This window comes from Cannabis sativa, chromosome 4 (assembly GCF_029168945.1).
Source record: "Cannabis sativa cultivar Pink pepper isolate KNU-18-1 chromosome 4, ASM2916894v1, whole genome shotgun sequence".
In the NCBI taxonomy this organism is placed as follows: Eukaryota; Viridiplantae; Streptophyta; class Magnoliopsida; order Rosales; family Cannabaceae; genus Cannabis; species Cannabis sativa.
In genome coordinates, this window is record NC_083604.1 from 18,288,487 (window position 1) to 18,306,827 (window position 18,341).

General features: G+C 36.4%; 1 protein-coding gene, 1 non-coding gene and 1 pseudogene across 2 annotated transcripts; 2 read left to right on the forward strand and 1 right to left on the reverse strand.

Moving 5' to 3' along the window:
- The first annotated feature begins 3,865 nt into the window (after positions 1-3,865).
- LOC133036704 (uncharacterized) lies at positions 3,866-9,902 on the forward strand (annotated as a pseudogene).
- LOC133037576 (small nucleolar RNA R71) lies at positions 4,386-4,493 on the reverse strand. The gene has a single exon (XR_009687668.1). It is a non-coding gene; the product is annotated as a small nucleolar RNA R71 (small nucleolar RNA).
- Positions 9,903-11,572: 1,670 nt separating the features above from the next.
- On the forward strand, positions 11,573-12,531 carry LOC133036706 (uncharacterized). The gene is made up of 3 exons (XM_061113395.1): positions 11,573-11,840; positions 11,921-12,109; positions 12,211-12,531. The coding sequence occupies exons 1-3, from the start codon at positions 11,587-11,589 to the stop codon at positions 12,314-12,316; spliced, it is 549 nt and encodes a 182-aa protein (XP_060969378.1). The 5' UTR covers positions 11,573-11,586; the 3' UTR covers positions 12,317-12,531.
- The last annotated feature ends 5,810 nt before the right edge of the window (positions 12,532-18,341 follow it).

Below are 18,341 nucleotides of genomic sequence, written 5' to 3' on the forward strand. Positions count from 1 at the left end.
AACAACGTTGGAGTAAAAACTGACGAGCTTGGTTTTACTTTGGTTGATTTAAGTAAGAGAGGAAGCAAGAATGATCCATTCATCATGGCTAGCCAAGCAGCTCAAGTTTTTTACATTTCTGATCCAGCTAATGATAAATGGTCTATTGTTTTATCGACACCAGAGAGGAGGTTCTTAGAGACTGAAGAGGATGAGGAGAATGCTGACTTATGTTACGATGACTTCATTGTTGGACAACCAATTCATGAGCAACTTATGGGAATTGATCGTAACATTGAGGAAGACGACGCTGATAAAGGTCAATACTGTGGAAAAAGCTATGCGAAGCTCGTATCCACTCTAGGAGTCAGATGTCGGCAGACAATAGGGTTGGCCTATAAAAACTCGAAAGAAGTCAACCCGACTCTGAAAAATAAAGTTTGGAAAGACATTCAGGTAAGCTATTATTTGTTAGAATTTTGATTTGTTTTTCTATTACTCCAAATGTTGACTCTAACCGTGTTTGTTTTCCTTCAAAATAGACGGGGTTCATTGTGCCGGACACCTTCAAACATGATTGTCTCATCCTAGCTGGGAAGTTAATGAAAGACTTAAAGAATAGGATGACAAAAGACATCATAATGCCCGCGTTGAAAGAGAATGATTTGGGACGACTGGCACAAGTCCCTGAAAAGCACCCCGAGATCGACGCTGCTGATTGGTGCAAATTTGTTGAAAGTCGAATAACTCCTGAATTTCTGGTACGCTAATTATATTAACACTAAGATAAACTCTTAAATAGAAGTACATGTATCTAATGTATTTTTTTGGCATTGTAGGAATTGAGTAAGGTGCAACGTGAACGTTCCTCAAAAATTCAATCCAGACATCGAAGTGGTCGGAGTGGAATGGTGAACGTACGGGAAGCTGTGGTAAGTAATACTTAAAATTTAATGTGCTATACAATTTAATTGGTACTCATTTCATTGTTATAACGTTATGTAGAAAAAGGACCTCGAAGTTACAGATCCCCCCCGCCACCGTGTTTGGATTAAATCTCGCACCAAGAGTAGAAAACTTGTCACTGATTACGACAAGGAAATTGCAGAGAAGATAGTAAGTATATATTAATCCTTAATTGAGTTCTACTCATGAGTTAGTGTATATAATTCATATACTAATTGCTTGAATATATGCGTGTATTAGGCTCAATTAGAGGAGAAGCTTAGTCAGGGACAAATTCAGGTCCAGGGCCAAAACGATATCCTGACGCAGGCGCTCGGGACACCAGAGCATCCTAGACGTGTCAGGGCTGCTGGGTATGTTATTACTTCAAATGTTATTTATTTAGTTACACAAATAAAATCGTTGCTAATTTGCATTTTATGATTTGTAGGGTCCTGACCAGGGCATCTCAATTGTTCGGCAGGAATAAAAGGGAAGTGTTTGATGTTGTGGCTCGGCAAGCGAAGGAGATTGAAAAATTAAAAGCCGAAATCCAATCCCTTAAGCAGCAGAGGAACGCTGCCGAACAAGAGTGATTAGTGGTCAAAAATATCATTTTATTGATGTTAAAGTTTAAATTAAATTAAGTTTTGATTAATATTTTCATGAAATTAATATGATATGTTATATAATTGAAAATATTATTTTAAATTTAGTTTATGTTCATTTTGCAGGAAAGAAAATGATTTTTGGTAAAGTTGACAAAAGGAGAAGCCCAATAGCATAAACCCATGAGAAAATCTAAGATTGATTTTATTCTCTCTAGTTTGTACAACTCAATAGCAGTTGTAAAATTGGATCACATTCAAAGAGGATTAACAATTTTGATTGATTCCATTTCCCTATGAGTACGACATGTGGCAAGGAAGTTGGGGATTGTAATTTAATGGCCACGTTCAAGATTATCTTCTTTCTGATTTGGCTTAATCAAATTGTATATTTTCAATTTGATTAGTTGTTGCTGACAAGGAACGTCTCAAGCATGCCTCAATTGTGCGCTTTAAATTTCTAATCCCAAAAATTAAGCTATTTTCAATTTAAATTTATTCAGCTTTCCTTTTTAATTCTATGCATGGATTTTATTTCACATTTGTGTCTCCAAAAACACTATATAAAGGAGACCTCTTGTACACATTTGGTGTGTAATTTTTCATTGGCAAAAACTATAGTAAATTTTAGTTTTATTTTATCTATCTCTTCTCATATTTTCTTTTTAGATTATTGTGAGAATGACTAGCATTGTTGGCTAGTTTCCTAGATAAGGTAAAGGATGATCTTATATGTGAGGTAATATTTACTTGTGTTTTGATTCACCAAGTGCTTAAAGTTTATACATTTGAGTAGTATATTTTTCTTCTTTTTTTTTATCTCTATATTAATATATTTATCTATCTAGTATTATATAGAAATAGTCATGCTTTTTCTATGTGAATATGATTAGGATAAATATACATTAATATTATAATTTTATGATTAATCTCTTATTGCATTATTACCAAACAAAAGGTATATTGTCATTCTTAGATTTTTCATAAGATTATTTTCTACAATCTTAATGTGAGAGTTCTATATTACTCAAATACATTTTTTTTTATTATATGTTCTTCAAGTTTTATCTTCCGATTAAATTATTGGGAAGTGAATAATTTAATTGTGTTATATGTGTGAATCAAAACCCAAATAAATGAGCCAAACATATAGGTGATTCTTGAAACCTTATCATTTTTTTTATTATAATTTTCTACCAATTTTATTTGCTTTAAATTTATTTTCAAAATTTTCTCAAAAACCACCAACGATTTATTTACTTTTTGCGCTTAAAGTTCTACTAATCACTTTTTGATAAGATATCTCTCTGTGGACACGACCGCCCATGCTACACTACAACAACCGCTTTGTGAAGACAAGTTTGGGCGTAATCAAATTTTGGCGCCGTTGCCGGGGAGATTGAAATCAAAACTTAGTGGACTTTTCAGCCAAGAGGTAAGTCATTCTATAATGTGTATATATAACACTTGTATTTTTTTTTTAATTATTAATTTTTCTCTTTGTGTCTAATAACTTAAAAAAAAATTGTCATATTTATTATACGCTTATATATTTATATACATATATTTTTATTTTCTCTTTTCGTTCAATTATATATGTGGTATTAGTTATATATAATATATATATTAGTCATTAATTTTTTTTTACATATTTTTCTTTTCTTTTCTACATTTATTGTGTTCAAATTATCATTCATTGTTAATTTTGTAATTATTTGTCATTTATTATTTTTTTTCTTTAGCTTTAAATTTATAGATTTCAAATTATTAGGTTTAGTCCCTTAATTTGTGTAACCTTAGGTTTTAGATTAGCTTTAATTTAGGTTCCACCTCTTTATTTTTTTTTTTTAAAAAAAAAAAAATTCATAAAATTCTAAAATAAAATTATTCATAAAACTTTATAGTATTAGGAACAAAGTGTAATGCAACAAGTGGTAAAAACTGAGAGTATTCTGTCTAGAAAGATTGGCTTTTAAGGCTTGTGATAGAGTACCCTCTACACTTTCCTGGGAACCTTGGTTCTGTCTAGGAAAGTGTGGGACGAAGCGGTACCTTGGCAACCTTCCCAATCGGCCTGGGAATATTTCTTGTGTATGCCCTTGTCTTATTACATTTTTGGACTTATTACTATTAAAAAAAAACCAAGCTTTTTCCTTCAAAATAAGTAATTTATTTTACTTATTGGTCATTTGGTTAGAAATATTTGAATTGTGATTTTTCATACTCACTTAGTACCCCGGGGAGTCTGGTGAGGCATGTAAGATCATTTCAAATTGTCCAAATTTACCAAGAAACAAGTTTAACAAAAAAAAAAAAAGCCAAAAAAAAAAGAAATTTAAAAAATAAGTGAATGAATCGTCATAGAGATGAACTAGGGAGATTTGTAAGGAGACCCAACACCCCTAGTGATAACTCTTCCGATACATCAAGCATTGCCTCTCCCACCTCAACAATTGCTCATAATCCATTCGCCATGGCCCATCATGATGAAATTCAGCAGAGAAGTCTTAATGACTATCTCCATCCTACTCGCACTCCTACCCCTTCTTGTATCCTCTTTCCACCTAATATGCCCAATTTTGAATTCAAACCTGGCATGATTCAACTCTTGCCAAATTTCCATGGTTTAGAAAATGAAAATCCTTATGTGCATATTAGGGAATTTGAGGATGTGGTAGCCACTTTTTATAACCAAGCTAATATCGCGGATACTGTGCGATTAAAGTTTTTTCCCTTCTCTTTGAAGGATAAAGCTAAAAGCTGGTTATACTCTCTGAGACCAAGGTCTATTGGAACATGGGAAGAAATGACATCATCATTCTTTCACAAATACTTCCCTAACCACAAGACCAATGGTTTAAAAAGGCGAATTTCTACCTTTTCCCAAAAAGACAATGAAACTCTTTATCAAGTCTGGGAAAGGTTTAAAGAACTGTTAACTCTTTGTCCCCACCATGGTTATGAAAAATGGCGCCTAGTTAGTTATTTCTATGAAGGCCTCACTAGTCGTGAACGCCAGTTTATAGAAATGATGTGCAATGGTGAATTCCTCCAAAAAGATCCTGAAGAAGCCTTTGAATATCTCAATGAGCTTGCAGAAAAATCTCATACTTGGACTGGTCCAAGTGCTACTGAAAGCACTAACAGAAATCGACCAGCAGGAATTTACCAACTAAGGGAGGAGGACAGTCTCAAAGCCCAAGTTGAGTCCTTAACAAAGCAACTTGAGGCCTTTAAAAAAAAGTGGGCAAGGACTGAATATCGTTGCCAAAGCAGAAATACATGAGCCATGTTTTGTGTGTGGAGAATCGGATCATTTAGCTAAGGATTGTTTAGCCTTTAGAGAAATGAAGGGGGTTTATGAAGAGCAATGCAATGCCTTAGGGACCTACAATAAGCCATTCTCTAATACGTACAACCCTGGTTGGAGAAACCACCCAAATTTCAGTTGGAAAGATCCCAACCAAGCACAATCTTCCGGAGGGCAATGGAGAAATGAGCACCAAAATCAACCATCAAAAGCTCAGCCTGCTCCTCAATACAATTCTCCACCTCAAAGGAGTTCTCTTGAGAACACCGTTCAATCATTCATGGAGGAGCAAACTAAAATAAATCGCCAAATGATGGAAGAAATCAAAGAAATGAAGAGTCAATTTTCAAAATTGACTGGGTCCTTGGCTATTTCTGAAAGAGGCAAACTTCCTTCTCAGCCTCAATTCAATGCACAAGGGCAACATATGGCTCAAACCTCCAGCTCTAACGATCAAATAGTTAAGGAGGCTAATGCCATCACAACTAGAAGTGGTAAAACTTTGGAAGATCAACCAATAACAGCTACCACTTCAAAATCTCCACATGTTGTCCATAAAAGTGTGCCATCCAATGCTTCTGCAAAAGTTCCATTTCCCCAGGCTTTGAGACCTGCTGGGAAAAATCTTGAAAATCGAGGAGAAATCCTTGAGCACTTGACACAAGTGAAGATTAATCTTCCTTTGCTTCACGTCATCAAACAAGTGCCAACCTATGCTAAAATCATCAAGGATCTTTGCACTGTAAAAAGGAAGCATCATGTCAAAAAGATCGCTTTCTTGATTGAGCAAGTTAGTGCGGTAATTGAACAAAAGACACCGCTGAAATACAAAGATCCTGGCTGTCCCACCATTTCTTGTCAAATCGGGACTCATGAATTTAGTCAAGCTTTGCTAGACTTAGGAGCGAGTGTTAATCTCATGCCTTATTCTGTCTACTCGCAACTTGGTCTTGGTGAAATCAAGCCTACTTCTGTTGTCTTACAGTTGGCTGATCGTTCTATCAAGAAGCCTCGGGGAATTGTTGAGGATGTTCTTGTTCAAGTTGACAAATTCTATTACCCCGTGGACTTTCTTATCCTGGATACTCAATCTGTGGTTAACATGGAATCCAAAATCCCTATCATACTTGGAAGACCTTTCCTCGCTACAGCTAATGCCCTTATTAACTGTAGGAATGGTCTAATGAAAATATCTTTTGGGAATATGACTCTTGAGGTCAATATTTTTCATGTTGCAAAGCAACCACATGACGATGATGAGTGTTATCAGACATTTTTGATTGACACGCTCATTTCTGAGGAGATTCAATTGCAAAAAAATTCTGATGATCTTGATGAACTCTTCTCAGTTTCTGAAAGTTCTGGTTTTAATGAGTCAATTAATGAAATTTCTTGTTATAAAGACTCACAAAACGGAAGAGCAAAGTTTTGGCAGCCTCGATTTGAAGAGCTACTCCGGTGAAAGGGAAAAGCCAAAACCTTCTACTGAAGAGGTTCCCACTGTTAAGCTAGCCCAACTACCTGAGGGTTTAAAACATGTTTTCTTGGGAGATGGTGATACCTTTCCTGTTATCATCTCGTCCAAACTTGATCCTTCACAGGAAATGCAATTAGTCAAGCTACTAAAGAAGCATAAACCTGCAATAGGTTGGACGTTTGCTGATATTAAAGGTATTAGCCCTTTAATTTGCTCCCATAGAATCAAGTTGGAGGAGGGAGCAATCCCTCGAAGAGATCCTCAAAGAAGACTGAACCCCACCATGAAAGAAGTTGTGAAAACTGAAGTGTTGAAACTTTTGGATGCTAACATCGCTTATCCAGTGGCTGATAGCAAATGGGTCAGTCCAATTCAGGTAGTACCTAAGAAATCGGGTGTAACTGTTATTGAAAATGATAAAGGGGCCCTTGTTCCCACAAGGACTGTGACGGGTTGGCGCATGTGCATTGATTATCGAAAGTTGAATGCTGCCACCCGTAAGGATCATTTCCCACTTCCATTTATCGACCAAATCCTTGAACGTGTGGCTGGGCATCCTTTTTATTGCTTTCTTGATGGCTATTCAGGCTATTATCAAATCGAGATTGCATTGGAGGATCAAGATAAGACCACTTTTACATGTCCTTTCGGTACTTATGCTTTTCGGCGTATGCCATTTGGACTGTGTAATGCACCAGCCACCTTCCAAAGGTGCATGATGAGCATTTTCAGTGACATGGTTGAAAAATGTATGGAAGTATTTATGGATGATCTAACAGTCTTTGGAAGTTCTTTTGAAACATGCCTTCTTAATTTAGAAGCTGTTTTAACACGATGTATTGAGAAAGGTCTTGTACTCAATTGGGAGAAATGCCATTTCATGGTATCTTCAGGCATAGTCTTGGGACACATTGTCTCCGAAAGAGGGATTGAGGTAGATCAGTCTAAGATTGATCTCATTTCTAATTTGCCCACTCCAAAGACTGTCAAAGATGTTAGATCTTTTCTTGGGCATGCTGGTTTTTATAGGAGGTTCATCCAAAACTTTTCAATGATTTCTCGTCCACTGTGCAACCTCCTCGCCAAAGATGCTAATTTTGAGTGGACACAAAAGTGTGAGGATGCATTCCGAACACTTGTTGCAAAATTAACGTCCGCTCCCATCATACAGTCACCTGATTGGAATTTGCCTTTTGAAATCATGTGTGATGCAAGTAATTTTGCTGTTGGAGCTGTTTTGGGACAACGAAGGGAGGGGAAACCTTTTGTTGTCTATTATGCAAGTCGAACTCTTAATAGTGCTCAAATGAACTATTCCACTACTGAAAAAGAGTTGCTTGCTGTTGTCTTTGCTCTTGACAAATTTCGAGCTTACTTGATTGGTTCACCTATTACGATCTTCACAGATCATTCTGCCCTTAAGTACCTCCTTTCCAAAAAGGATACTAAGGCGCGCTTAATACGGTGGATCCTTCTATTGCAAGAATTTGACATCACAATCAAAGACAAGAAAGGTGTTGAGAATGTCGTCGCAGATCACTTGTCTCGACTTGAATTTAGTGATTCTGCTGATGATCCACCTATTCGTGATGATTTCCCCGATGAACAACTGCTTGCTGTTACTAAGTTACCGTGGTATGCACACATAGTTAACTACTTAGTAACAGGTGAACTTCCTTCTGAGTGGAGTTCACAAGATAGACGCAAGTTTCTGGTCGAGGTGCGCAATTTCTATTGGGATGATCCATACTTGTTCAAGTATTGCCCCGATCAGATCATACGAAGATGCATCCCTGATGATGAGGTGTCTAGTGTTTTGAACTTTTGTCACAATGATGCATGTGGTGGTCACTTCTCTGTGAAGAAAACTACTGCAAAAATCTTACAGTGTGGCCTTTATTGGCCCACTTTGTTCAAAGACACCAACGAATTTTGTCGTTCATGTGTGAGGTGCCAAAAGTTAGGCTCTCTATCTCGTCGTCACATGATGCCCTTGAACCCTATTCTTGTGATTGAGATATTTGATTGTTGGGGTATAGATTTCATGGGACCATTTCCATCATCTTCTGGTTACCTTTACATTCTCCTTGCTGTGGATTATGTTTCTAAATGGGTTGAGGCTGTACCTTGTCGAACCAATGATAATGCAACAGTTACCAAGTTCTTGAAGGAAAACATTTTGTCAAGGTTCGGTACGCCTCGTGCTATCATTAGTGATCAAGGCACACACTTTTGCAACAAGTCTTTTGAGGCTCTCATGCGGAAGTACGGTGTGCTCCATAAGGTTGCTAATTCTTACCATCCGCAGACCAATGGGCAAGCGGAGTTAGCCAATAGGGAGATAAAACAAATTCTGGAAAAAACGGTAAATCCAGACAGAAAAGATTGGTCTTCTCGTCTTCTTGACGCTCTCTGGGCATACCGTACTGCTTTCAAATCCCCTCTTGGGATGTCTCCCTATCGGCTTGTTTATGGGAAAGCTTGTCATTTGCCTGTTGAACTTGAGCATAAGGCATATTGGGCTGTCAAAGCCTTTAATTTTGATCTTAATGCTGCAGGCATTAATCGCAAACTCCAGCTATCTGAAATTGAGGAGTTGAGAAATGAGGCATATGATAATTCCAGGATCTACAAGGAAAAAATGAAAGTTGCTCATGATAAACAGATCCTGCGAAAGAATTTTGAGGTGAATCAAAAGGTGCATCTTTATGATTCTCGGTTGCATTTCCACCCAGGTAAGTTGAGATCACGGTGGACTGGCCCATTTGTGGTGAAAAAGGTTTTTCCGAATGGTTCTGTTGAAGTTGAGGACCCAACTGATGGGAGAATTTTTAGAGTCAATGGCCAGAGATTGAAGCATTACATCGAGAGTGTGAGTCATGTTGAAGAGGTCCTTCTTAAGGACCCTATCTATACACTCTGAGTTGTTCATTTCTTTTACATGTTTTATTTTATTTTATATATATATATATTTTTTACTTTTCTATTAGTTTTGTGTGTTTTCGTTTTCGTTTTCGTTTGTTTTGGGTTTGTTTTGTGTTATCAGGTTGTTTCAATTACCGCCCCATGGATATTGTCATCTTCCAGGTGTTCTCTTTCCCCTATCTTTTTCATTGCATATTTATTTTGACATTGAGGACACTGTTTGATTTTCGGTTGGGGGTGGTAAGTTCTGGTGAGCTTTCATTTGGAGAATTACATTGTTGTGTTGAACTTTTAAGTCAAAATTTCTCAAAATTTTCTAAGCATGATTGAAATATTTTGTTTGAGTTGGATTTTGCTATGTTTAGCTATTAAGGAGTGATTTTCAGAGTTCTTTAATGCACTTTCCAAACATGTGGTAAGATGGTTGTTAACACAAATAGTTGAGAAAATTTTCAAGCTTAAAGTTTTCCATTTTTTCGGTGAGTTGTGAGAGTTGAGAAAACGACTTTTTGAACTTTTATTGATCATTTGAGTTGGTCAATTTAGATTTTTAGAATTTAAACACATGACATATACTGGAGGGACAATTTCATTTGTTAAAAGAGCCTTTGTTGTAATGTTATTTTTCATATTTCTTTTTATTCATGTATTTTTATGTTGCCTCTTGTAAAAAAAAATCAAAAAAAAAATCAAAAAAAAATTAATAAAAAAAATAGAAAAAAAATAGAACAAGAGCAACATTTCGTTATTGTATTTTCTTTTTTCAAAAAAAAAAAAAAAAAAAAAAAATTGTTCCATATAAAAAATTGAATGAAAGAAACATCACTTCATGTGTTTCTTAAAAAAAAAAAAGTGTTCTTTTCTAATATTTACAATTTTCTTTTAGTTGGCTCTTTATTCTTCAAGTCTCTTGTAAATCCCAAAGGTTGTTTGTCATTTAAATTCTAATTATTTGATTTTCCTATCTTATGATCAATATTTGTTCAAATTGTTTGTCCTAAAAAGTTTGTCTTCTCTCATTTGAGCGTTAATTGTTACAATTCCAACTCCAAGAGTGTCATCTCTCCCATAAAAAAAAAATACTTTCAATGCCTGTGAGGAAATTGGAGTTGAGACCTTTACGCTTTTGAGATTTTTCGATGCTATTTGTGTTATGGCTTGTGGTAAGAAATGGATATGGTTTGGTGCACACACCCACAACTCTGGGGTTACAACTAAGTAGTTTGCTTAGCAATTTCTGATTTCTTGATGATATTTTAAAATGCATGGCTGGTTTTGATTGGTGTGACTTGATTATTCAGCTTGATAATTTTCTTCTCCGCTTGAATTGCTAGAGACTAGCAATAAGCTAGTTGGGGGTTGTGATTAGTGGTCAAAAATATCATTTTATTGATGTTAAAGTTTAAATTAAATTAAGTTTTGATTAATATTTTCATGAAATTAATATGATATGTTATATAATTGAAAATATTATTTTAAATTTAGTTTATGTTCATTTTGCAGGAAAGAAAATGATTTTTGGTAAAGTTGACAAAAGGAGAAGCCCAGTAGCATAAACTCATGAGAAAATCTAAGATTGATTTTATTCTCTCTAGTTTGTACAACTCAATAGCAGTTGTAAAATTGGATCAAAGAGGAAGAAGGAGAGGTGGCTGGTGAGGCGTATGTTCCACAACCATACGCTCCTCAGGATGAGGTACAACCACAAATTTATGCTGAGGAGTTTATTTCCCTCAACGACCAAGGTATCCTATACAATTTTGATGACCATGCGGCCCTTAATCAGCAAGTACATCTCTACTCTGACAACATCGACAATATTGTGGCCCGAGGGTATTTGTACGAGCATGTGGGTATGATCAAAGTTCACTGCCAGGAGTACGATGATTCACATGCCCGGATTATGGTTTCGGAAATCCTGCAAGAGGACGCTGAAATCCCAGTCCCAATTGAAGAGTGCAGATATGTTAGGGACGTATACCAGATGTTCCTTCCTTGGCCTAAACACTTAATTTTAACAACCGAGGTAACTTCTCAACTCAAATTAATTATTAATGATTAGTGGAGTTTGAATATCTTCAATATTCATCCGTAGTGAAGTAGGTTCTGCGAATATATGTGCTGCGGTGGGATGGATGAACAAACTACTGTTATATATGTGTTATTTGTCGTTATACAGCCATGTTCAAAATTTTTGGGGTCATTCAATTACAACCGTTATGCTGCCGAAATTTCGGTAGAATTTGGATAAAATTTGATATATATATATTATGTTCTGCTTTGTTTAGGGTCCACTCGCTCAACCGCCCTCAAGAGGTGATGCATCAAAGGGGAAAGCTCCGATGCTTTCTCCACAAGGACGTGGTGCACGGGAAGATGACTTGTTCACGGAAGAGAAGATGGCGTTGATCCCTAATTCGCTAAAATGGATGATTCATGAATTCCTAAGGCTCAAAGATAAACTTGATATAATCACAATTCCTGTCCCCCGAGGATTCATTGCACCGCGTACCCAGATCACGTTATCTGGAGAGGATTTGCAGCAGGTTGCTACGTGTGACTACATCGGCAACCAGGGAATGCTGTTTGGAATGATGTATACTCTTCTTTAATCTAATTAACCTTATATCAAATTATAGTTAAATTATTATAAGGCACTAACAAGTTTTTTGGCAGGCACATATGGGAGAGCATCAACGGTCTGAGAAAAATTTTCAAGTTTTATGACCCACAGCTTCTCACAGTGCATGGGATCAACGATGAAGAACAGAGTCAGTCTTTTGACGATGCGGCAAGACGATTGGCTAATTGGTTATCATTAATGAACAACAACCACCAAATGTTCTTTATTCCTTGGAATATCGGGTAAACTTTATTAAATTCTTTAGTGCTAATTGTTCATTTCTATATTATGTCTTCAAATTATTTTTATACTATCTTACTTATATTCCAATATAATTTTCTAGGATGCATTGGACGCTAGTGGTGGTTACGCCAAGGAAAATTATCCATTTAAACCCTATAAGTGGCCGCCCAATTCCCGAAGTAATAGAACAAATGATCGGAAGGTAATAATTTAATGACTTCTTATGTAACGAATTTAAATTAACTAACGAATTGAAATGCTAATATAATTTTCCCAAACAGGGCATTCATGTATATAGGGAACGCACATGACTATCTTGGCCCATGGCAAGGAATTAACCAAGCAAACTGTCCAAGACAACCTAAAAGCCAAGAATGCTGTTTTTATGTTTTGAAATATATCACTGACATCGTCGCACGTGCCAACCCCAGCCGTTACATACAAGATCAAAAAGCTGTAAGTTTTAATTATTGATTATAGTATATAAATTCTATAATAACAAATATATAATATACATATACATAAACTAATATAAATTTTTAATTTTTTTAACAGTTTGGGGGTAAGAAGCAATACGATCCAAAAACAGAATTATTACCACTACAGCGAAAGTGGATCGAACAATTGATGGCGGTGATTCACGGTGACGATTGAGGTTCAAAGGTCGAAGAATTTTTCTTCATTATGTAATTTTTATAGATTAACTTGTAGTTAGATTTATTAACTTATTAATATTTTTAACTAATTTTACATTAGTGTTTGTGTAATATTTAATTACTTTTATGAAATCAAATTATGTTCTTACCCAAATTTAATTACTATTTAATTTAAAATGTAATTAATATATAATTAAATTAAATAAATATGTAATTTAAAATTTAAATAAATATGTAATTTAAATTAAATAAAATAATATATAAATTAATAAATATATAATTAAAATTATATAATTAAATTTAAAAAAATGAAAAAAACTGAAATCTGCTCACTTTTGGCGTCGGTTGCTACGCCACATATGGCGTCGGTTATTGGCTAGGAACTGACGCCATATATACCCCTATGCCGTCGGTTCCTAGCTAATAATCGACGTCATAGAAGTACATATGGCGTCGGTTCATATAAACCCTTTAGCGTCGCCCTGATCAGCGTCGGTAGCGAATTTCGCGAAAACCGACGCTGAAAGGGCTTAAAAACCGCCTCTAAAGGGTGTTTTTGTAGTAGTGTTTATTTAAGAATAATTAATATATTTTAATTGAATAATTTGCCGTGTTTATATTGCACTCTTATAACACATTTTCTATTTAGTATTCAGAATTTGAATAAATTAATGGAGAAATAATGTAACAGAATAAATGTAGAATAATTAGAATAAATATTTGTAATTTGTAATATGTTGCTTACTAAATCAACTTCAAAATGAAATGATAGTTTATCTTGTTTACTTTATCAGGAAAGTAATGGAATACTTAAATTGACTAAATTACTCTTTTGACTTAAACTATTATAGTATATGGTAGTTATTTTGTAAGACATATTTTAAAAAATAAAATTGTCATTATAAATTTAATATTAAAAATAAAATAAAATTAATAAAAGACAATACCCTTAATGGCATTCCTTAGAAAATTGGTGGGAGAAGCTCTTCCTTTCTTTTCTCCCTTATTTAATCAAGTTCTCCCTATTCTAAATTTAATAAATTAAAGAAACAAATTTAAAGGAATGACTCCCTTACAATTGATTCTCATTGCTTATTAGTAAACATGACATTATAGTAGTTACCAATTTTTAATCTCATAATAAGATTTTGGTAATTGGATAAATATTATGTTTGGTGTGATTTTAAAAAAAAATAATACATTTTAATTAAAAATGCATAACGACGGATTTGGAAAGCCAGGGAAAATTAGAGATGGATGTAATTGAAGGTAATTACAGAATTTTGTGTATTATTCTGATCATGTAACTACATTATAACTACGTAATTAGTGGTGATTGAGCAGGGCCGGTCCTAGACAATTTGGGGCCTAAGGCGAAAGAAAATTATGGGGCCCTTTAATCACAAAATAAAGTAGAATAAAAATAAGCAAAATAATTTACTTGTTCAAAAGTACTATGTGAACATGATTCGTCTTGCTTTTTGTGATGCAAATGTACTAATTAAACTTGTATAATCAAGTTTTCCAGCTATATCTTTTTCAATAGATAACATAGCCAAACCACTCAATCGTTCTTGGGACATCGTTGACCGTAGATAAGATTTGATCAGCTTCAATTTTGAAAAGTTTCTTTCTGCGTGAGCAACCGTGTAAAGACCGCTTAGTTTAAATTTGGAAACTAGCAGATAATTAGTGTTTAATTATGAAAATTATTTATTAATATTAAATTATTTATTTATGATGATTTATTTGAATTCAGAATGCATATTATATGGCATATAGTGAAATCTCATATTTTTTCTTGATCAGTGCCCGACAACATTAGAACGCGGTGTATGGCTCAGTAGAATCACGTCTTAGTATTTTAGTATAGCGGGACGGTATTGTTAGACATTGAGAATGTCGGGATCAGTCGGGAATTTATAATTTCCCAAAATACCCTTTAGAGCCATTTCATGATTCATAGTGTGGGAGGGGCAAAATGGTCATTTTTCCCCATAAATTTTTGTCCTTTTGTGGATTTAATTAAATAAGTTTAATCATTTTTCTTATATTGCTTTGGCTGAAAGTAATGTAGTAAAACCAATTTTTATTTCATTTATTCAAAAAATAGGAAAATTAGAAAAGTTTGGAAAATTCTCTCTCTTTCAAGCTCTCTCTCTCTCTTTCGGTTTTCTTGGGCTGTTAGGGTTGGATCTTTCTACAGAAATTTAATCTTTCTCAGCTACTTGTGTAGTAAATCCAAGCCAAGGTATAGCTCTTGCACCTCCTTTTTAGTTTCTTGTAGTTTAAGGAAGTAAATGTTTGCATGCTTGGTGTTTTTGATGTTGTAGCTACTGTGTATGCTTATTGTTGATTTCTAAAGTTTAAATTGTGTTTAGATATGGAGATTTAAGCAGGTTTTGTGGTTGTTAGTTGGTTTTATCCAAGTTTGGAGTTTGAACTACTGTGGTTATTGTTTGTGATTGGGTTTGTTTTCTGTTGATGTTTTATGCTGATTTAGGTTTTTTTTTTTATTTGATTTGGGGACTTGTGGTGAGAGTTGTTCAAGTTTTGAGCTTATAGGCTCAAGCTTTGCTCTCACATGGCAAATCTTGTTTCTCAGCTTGAAGCTTTGTTTTGTTGCTTTAGAAATATTCATTGGGGTCTAATTAGCAGGTTTGGAAAGTTTGAATTGGTTTGGGGTCATTTGGTCGAGATATGAATTTTATGGTGTTTCCTGCACTGAACTGGAATTTCGGTTCAGAGAGGCTTGTGGGAACCGGAATTCCGGTTGCCTTCCAGGATTTCTTCCCTGAACTGGAATTCCAGTTGGGGAACCGGTCTACCGGTTGGGGCGAATTTGGGAACCCTAGTTTTTCCCATTTTTGTATTATTTAGGGTATTGCCATGTTATTTATCGATAGAGAAACTTTTAGTTTCAAGTTTAAGTCTCCGAGAAGTGATTTAGCATGTCGCTTATCAGTGTTGTGATTGATGTGATTTAGGAGCCTGTAATTCGCCGAGCAGATTGTTCCACTCAGGTTGACAGACACACCTGAATTCGGAATCGAGGTAAGATTAGTATAACAGTATGCATATGTATCTACATGTTTAACGTGCATGTTAGTAAGCCTGTTAGATTACAGTAGATATGTATGTTGGCTTTCGTGCTATTTGATAGTATCACATCGGTATGGCTAGAGTATGAGTACCGTACCGAGTCTAGGCTGACATTACGGTCAATAGCACCGTACTATTTGACAGTATCACATCGGTACGGCTAGAGTATGACTAGAGTACCGAGTATAGGCTGTTACTATGTCAAAAGTACCGTCGTACAAACATTCTAGACTCAATACCGTGTGGGACACGGGGATTAGGGTTATGGTCAGGGGTATGGGCGTCTGATCATAATCCGGGATATATGTATGTTATATGATTTATGCTTTTCTTATTGAGTCTGTCGACTCACAGTGCTATGTTTATGTGTAGGTTAGGGCAAAGCTAAGGCCGAGGAACCGTGAGGACGAGCAGATGAAGATTGTACATGTCGGGGCGGTTAGGCTTGGAGCGTACGATCCTCGGGACATCAGGGCTTTTGTTGTTAGTCGTTGAGCGACAAATATTTTGTAAAAGAATAGAAATCTTTTGTAAAGTATTTCGTAAACGGGATCCCGAAATATTTTGTATGTAATATTATAAGTTTTTAATTAAATGAATAAATTTTAATTAATCACGTTTTTCATTAACCTCGTTGACTAGCAACGAGCTGCACAACAAGTTTAAAATCACGTTAACACGCCTAGGCTAGTTAGGGTGTTACAATTTGGTATCAGAGCCGGCAGGTTATCTTCCGAAGATCGTCATGACATGTACAATCATCATCAGCAGTTAGCTCGTTCCACAGTTCAGTAAGCTTTTATTGCTTTAGTAGTTTATTTTAATAGTTTGAATTAAGAAAAGCCTGTTAGGAAGCATGTTAGTAGCCTGATAGTAGAATAGGCACATGTTTTTAATTTCCAAATAAGCGGCATTAGTAAGCTCTCGTTGATTATGATCTAACCATGCTAGCTCTTGGTTACGCAGGTTTTTCAGACTAGATGGACGCCAGGCGAAATACCAAGAGTCAGGGCAACTCGATCGGGCAAATGAAGGTCAGGGAGCTCAATTTTCCCCAATTGTTCGGGGCCGAGGTAGAGGTCCCAGGGGCAGGGCACGTGGTCGGGGTGATGCTAACCCGCCACAAGCTACCCAGGCTGCCCATGTTCCTCAGGAAGCCTAGAATTGGGAAAACAGGTTTGCAGAAATGCAGGCCAGAATCGAGGAACAGGATAATGAAATCCAGCGATTGAGACAGCAGGGTGCTTCTGCAGTGCCTGCTCCAGAAATTCCAGTGGCACCTGCCCCTGCTATCCAGGCCGAACCAATAGTTGCAGTGAATCGGATGGAACCTCTGCATGAAAGGTTCCGTAAGCAGGCACCTCCAGTTTTCCTAGGAGGTCTGGACGTTATGAAAGCCGAGCAGTGGCTAACAGTGATTACAAAGATATTGAATTTCATGGGCGTCACCGGGAATGATAGAGTGGTCTGTGCCACTTTTTCAGTTTCAAGAAGATGCGTTAGTATGGTGTGACATGGTGTCCATGATACATGATGTTACTACGATGACATGGGAAAAGTTCCAGGAACTTTTCAATGCGAAGTATTTTAATGAGGCAGTCAGATTTGCCAAGAGAAAAGAATTCACCCACCTGACTCAGAATGAAAATATGAGTGTTACAGAGTATACGACGCAGTTTGACCGGTTGGCGAGGTTGCCTCGGGAATTATGCCAACCGATTTCAGTAAAAAGGAAAAGTACCTGGATGGGTTGAATGCAAAGATTCGACATGATTTGATGATTACTACTGATGAAAAAACCACTTATGATGAAATGGTGGAAAAGGCACTGCGAGCTGAGGGCGCAGTTGGATGCATGACAGAGTCTGCTAGGACTCTAGTGGTTGGCGGGGCTCCTACTCCTCCTGCATCAGGCTTTAGCAGGGGAGGTAGTGGTTCGGCCATGGATCAGGAAAGGAAAGCATCCACTGCAACTGGTGGCTTAGGTCAGAACAAGAGGTTCCGGGGGAACCAGGGACGAGGCAATCGCCAGGGTAGTTCTGAAACCCAATACACTTACCCAGAGTGCCCCAGTTGTAAAAGGCACCATCTGCGGGAGTCTAGAGTACAAGGGTGCTTCCAGTGTGGCATGCTAGGGCATTACAAGAGGGATTGCCCTCAACTCAGAACCGAAGCACCAAAGGCTCCAGCGAAACCCACTCCAGCAAGGGTGTTCGCCATTACTCAGGTTCGGTTCAGGGATCTCGGATCCCGGTGATTTCAGCCTTATCAGCTAAAGAATTTTTGTGTGATGCATGTCTAGGGTTTCTAGCCGTGGTAGTAGACACCACTTGTCCTAACCCTATTCGGCCTGAAGATATTCAGGTGGTACAGGAATTTTTAGATGTTTTTCCTGAAGAACTTCCGGGTTTACCACCTCAGCGGGAAATTGATTTTGTTATTGATTTAGCACCTAGAGTGGAACCGGTTTCCA